The 4989-nt window shown below is 41.8% G+C and overlaps 1 protein-coding gene across 1 annotated transcript; it reads right to left on the reverse strand.

Moving 5' to 3' along the window:
• Positions 1 to 451: 451 nt before the first annotated feature.
• fgf19 (fibroblast growth factor 19) lies at positions 452 to 3432 on the reverse strand. The gene is made up of 3 exons (XM_030048553.1): positions 3219 to 3432; positions 3005 to 3108; positions 452 to 859 (listed from the first exon to the last, which is right to left on the reverse strand). The coding sequence occupies exons 1-3, from the start codon at positions 3430 to 3432 to the stop codon at positions 533 to 535; spliced, it is 645 nt and encodes a 214-aa protein (XP_029904413.1). The 3' UTR covers positions 452 to 532.
• Positions 3433 to 4989: the final 1557 nt, after the last annotated feature.

Consider the following 4989-nt stretch of genomic DNA (forward strand, 5'->3'; position numbering starts at 1 on the left):
TTCTTCAGTCGTGGTGACTGTCACTACTCAGGCTACCTATGAAGTTCCTCTTCTCCTTACTCCCTGCTCATCGCTTCCTCTGCAGCAGAGATTCTCTCCTGGGAAGGCCTACCAGACACCAGGTGTTCAGAACAGCTCATGTAAAAACTTTTGTGAACTTGCTGTGGGTGGATTCACCACTGGTTCATATCAGTGGACAGTAGAAAAACAGACAGTTTGTCTGTGTGGAAATGTCACGGATCATTACTTTAAAATGGAAGGATGAAAGATGAAAGTATTGAGCAGGTGTCTTTCTCCGCTCTCTATTTAGTTCTGCTCTGACGGGGCTGCATCTCTGGATGTGGTGGCAGCAGCAAACACTCCACCTGTGGAGCAGGCTGGACCTCCAGTCAGTCCCTGATTTGAACTGTCCAGGTTCCCGTGTGATTGGACTGCTTTAAAAGCATGCAGGGAGAAGCACATGGCTGCAGGCCCCAGACAAACCAGGACAAATCAGGACACATCGATTCAGTGTCTCAACGCTGCTATTGCCTCATCTCTTGTTGAAGCTGGGACTGTGGATGATCTGGGATAGCTTTCCAAAGGAGTCCATAGTGTCCACAGTGTATTGATGTTGTGTTTGTACTGCGCTCTGCTCCAGCGGGTCCAGGGCATCCAGACCACCAAATAAGCCTGGATCCAGGGTGCTGATCCTGGGGAGGAACTGGGACAGAGCCGGGAGGCCCCTGTCTCGGCCCTGGAGCCTCTGCCGGTGGTTTCCCAGACTGAGCAGGGCTCCGTGTTTATCAGAGATGTAGATGTTGTAGCCGTCCGGCAGGATCTGTTCTTTGAAGGTGCAGTCATCTTTGGTGTAGGTGTGCTGTACAAGGTGGAGGACACTGACTTTTAGGAAAATATAAAATACTTTTAAGATAAGATCAGAAGAAATTTTTAATGGTTTTGTGGTATTATCATAATTATGTGTTATTCCAATTTTTGGTCATTCTTTTGTAAGATTTTGGAGTAATTTTAAGGCAGTTTTCATGCAATTACAAATGTGTATTTATTTAAATAATTTCCATTTAAACAAAATTACTTTGGAATTTTTTGGATCATTTTCTTGTCTTTTTCTAGCCATTTCTAGGTAATTTTCTTTTTATTTATTTCATTTCATTTTATTTTAACTTATTTTGGATAATTTTCTGGTCATTTTCTTTTTTGTGGCATTTGCATAATAATTTTCTTGCAATTTTCTTTCCTTTCTTTCTTTTTCTTTTTCTTTTTTTGCTTTTCTTTTTTCATTTTTTCTTTTTTTGTGGTAATTTCTATTTTAAAGGAATCAAGTGAATTTGCTCAAATTTCAAAGGGTAATACATTTCACTTATTTTTCCACAGTTGCTGTTATTTGCTGCCTGTCTGTTAAGCACTTTGTAACTTGAACTATGACGGGTGCTGTATAAAGTTTAGATTCTATTTTTAAATAGCATTTCTTTTGGGTTATGGGTTTGAACTTGGAGGGTCAGCAGGCTAAAAAACTAATCTGGACAAATTAGTTACAAAGACAGAAAAAATCCACCCACTGTGGCTGAACTCAGTCAGTGGGATTATGTGTGCCTCTGGAGCAGCTCTGTTTCCTGCTGTTTGTAGAACCTAAACTCCAGTCTGTAGAAGTTTGGTCAAATGGACCTATACATTTGGGTTGGGACAGATAGGCCCCCTCTTATCAAGATACGTACGTAAAATGTGCAGTAAGTTCTTCGACAGCTGTTTACATTGTCCACAGAGAGTCAGCCAGAGGCCAAGGTTGTTGTTGCTGCTGCTTGATATTTTCATTCAGGTTTTTCACTTTGCAAACACATCCTACCCAGAATCTCACTGGACAAAGGTTGATGAACCAGTGACTGCCTGAATGAATGACTGTCTGGTATGCAGTATTTTTGAATGTGTAAAACCATTTATAAAATATGAACATCGGGGCTGTTTAGGTCATTGGCACTGGGGGGTATGATTTGGAGTACCTTATGAGGATTTTCACTATTAAACACTACATAGGCTAGATCTATATCCATGTTGGGTTGCTGTGTCCTGATGCTCATTTCAGGATTGTCCACAAACACAACTGATAGGAACATAGGGCGTTACTCTTTTGGAATCACAGGTGTTTAATTGGCTATAGCGAATAACTCAGTTCCATCTGGTAAGAGGGCTTGTAAAGCACTTCTAAAATGCTGTTTAGTTCATCTAATTTTGGAATAACACTCACACTTTGTCAGTGACTGATCCTTCAGTATCCTGTGATGTTTTTTAATCAGCTACATTTGAACTGAACCATGCAATAGGCTACAGTCTTATAAAGTGATAACAGCTTGTAAAAATATGTCAGTCATCACATCAGATTTCAGTGATATAAAATCTTTCATGTCATGCTCTTGGATTTATAATTCAACCACGAACTACTAACTATTACAAATTTAGACCGTTTTTAGATCGTTTTTTCTGACAATATCTGGTTCTTTTGTGCAATTATTTTGTTGATTTGTTAATTTTATCTATATTTTTTTCTATGTACATGCTATGGTGATCATAAAGAATCATATTTTGAGTGATAAATTTTACGGGATTAAAAAAAAAAAAAAAAAACACTGTGGTAACCGAGAGGCTGATGAGACAATCAGAAAATTTTCTGCTCTGGTATTATAATAATTATAATTTGTAATGAATTGCATTGTAGCCCGTTGGGCGGTTAATTAGGTGATGGCCGAAATGACCCCCACTACCTCTACTGCTATTTGAATCAGCTAATGCTCTAACAGGCCTTTCAGCATGCAATATGGAGATGAAAAAGAACACATTTCTGCACTGATTTTGATTAAATGGATCCATGGTAACTTTCCGTGATTTTAGGGCTTTATCATTTTATTTTCCACCCAGGGCTTGGCGATATTATGTTTTTGATTTGTGCATGTGTAATTGTGCAGTAAATTAATACTGTCAGGTGCAGGCCTAATCTACTTGAAGTCCTTACCGATGAGTACAGTTTCCCATCGCCTTCAATGCAGAGAAACCGTGCGGTTGCTACTCCTCTGATGACGACATAGCCCGGATCCACTGGCCGGATCTCCAGCAAGCCTGCGAGTTACACATATAGATCTAATTAAAAGAAAGGCTGCTTAAACAATTCAGGCGCTAGAGTCTGCAGCATTTCAAACTGAGAGGTGGTGGGGATGTAGCTGACTTACTGTACAGGGTTTGGTCTGCAGAGCCGTGGATCTGTCCATCTCCACTTATCAGTAGGTGCAGACCGGGCCGAGCGGCGTACAGATGCCTGAGTCGGACCACTTGGCCCCAGCCGTGGGCGATGTGGGGCCCGTGGTCCGATAGGGGCATGCAAACAACTCCCACGGCAAAAAGCACATTGGCAATGGACAGCGCGGTGAGCAATAGCAACGGCATGGTGCGTCAAAAACTCTCCTACCGCCCCCAAGTTGGCAGTGTGAAGTAAAACAAGTCTAACCCAAACCCTGCCTTTTAAATGTGGCCCTTATCAGCAGCTGATAACCCCGTTCCCCAAAGCCAGTTCCCAGAACCAGACCACAACACACCCCTACTTGGCATCCAACTAAATCATTGCTCTCTGTTGGCCTGAGTCCCAATATCAGCAGTGCTGTCCTCTGTGGAGAGAAAGCAGTACTGAACTCAATTCAAAACTCTTGCGATTAAACGTGCCCTTGACTACCTGCGAAAATACAGATTTTACACAATATGACTCAATTCGTTGTATACATTCAGTGCCTATATCCACCAAGAAACATTTTTTCTAGTCATGACATTGTGGCAAATTCAGCTTTATAAGTGGTTTTATAAGTGGTATATCATTCCACCTTGCATTTTTTGCAGGGATATTGTGAGAATAATCAGAAGCTGAGATCCCCCCCCCCCCCCCCCCCCCCCCCCCCCCAGAATAACGTGGTGCTTGTTAAATCATGTCCATGCCGAGTTTACCAGGCGGCCCAAACGATTCGGTCAAGGTTGTAAATTATGTTCTACCATCTGCATGTTTTGCGGATAAGCAATGATTTTTAGTCCACATCAGAAAAAGTCTAATCCAAGTCTCACCATTCCTTTATGGAAATAACAAGGGCTACTACTAATAGCTCAGTTCTTATAATGGTGATAGTAGTAGTTAATGTTGTTGCAGCAGAAGGCCTAACAGTGTAGTAGTAGTAACCCTCTGACCTTTAAAAGGTGATAGTAGGGAAAGAATGCTCTGTCCCATGCCTAACTACGCATCACACATATTGCTACATGATTCATTAATCTATGTTGCATAATTATGTTACATAAATTGCTGCCAAACGTACACAGTGAAATCGCACGTTTTTTATTTGTGGATAGGGTAAAGTCTACAGATGAGGCTCAATCCAGGCGCTGCTGTCAGACTGGGTCATTTGACACTAATAGGCTAACAGACATCTTTCCGCTCTTATCGCTTTCTGACCTGCGCTTCCGATGCACCGTCTTACATTTACATACAAGTTAAACAGTAATGAAGAGCAAATAACACCATTCATGAAAATGCAGCCTGAGGCCCAGCTTCCAGGCGTATCTGTCTCTAAGTTTTTAGATTTGTGAAGTTTATCCTCCTCCTCCTATGCTGGTAAGGGAGCGCTGGGTGTAGGTTCATATTGCGCCCTGTCGGTTTGCAGAAATGAGTCTTAAAAGTTTTCCAATATGGTTCGCTGTTACCCAAAGCTCTATGATGCACCGTTTCTGTCACTAGATGGCGCTCCTAGAACATGCATTTATTTGTTTTGCACACAAGGGAACAGTGGTGATTTAGACTCGAGGAAGAAGATGAAGAGGGGATTAGAAAAGAGGAGGAGGCTGAGGAAGAGAACGAGGTGATGGAGCATAAAGAGGACAAAAAGGGAGAAGGAGGTTGCTTTGTAAAGTGTTGTAGTGGGATGGCCCTGATACAGCATGGCTCTAACTAGAATGGTTCTGGTCCAC

The sequence above is a fragment of the Myripristis murdjan genome, chromosome 3 (genome assembly GCF_902150065.1).
Source record: "Myripristis murdjan chromosome 3, fMyrMur1.1, whole genome shotgun sequence".
Taxonomy (NCBI): domain Eukaryota; kingdom Metazoa; phylum Chordata; class Actinopteri; order Holocentriformes; family Holocentridae; genus Myripristis; species Myripristis murdjan.

Excerpts from the sequence above, each read along its gene's own strand:
- fgf19 (XM_030048553.1), bottom strand. The coding sequence starts at position 3,432 with ATGCCGTTGCTATTGCTCACCGCGCTGTCCATTGCCAATGTGCTTTTT. Across the intron at positions 3,109-3,218 it reads TGCAGACCAAACCCTGTACA|GCTTGCTGGAGATCCGGCCA; the intron begins GTAAGTCAGCTA and ends TGTAACTCGCAG. Across the intron at positions 860-3,004 it reads ATGGGAAACTGTACTCATCG|CACACCTACACCAAAGATGA; the intron begins GTAAGGACTTCA and ends CACCTTGTACAG.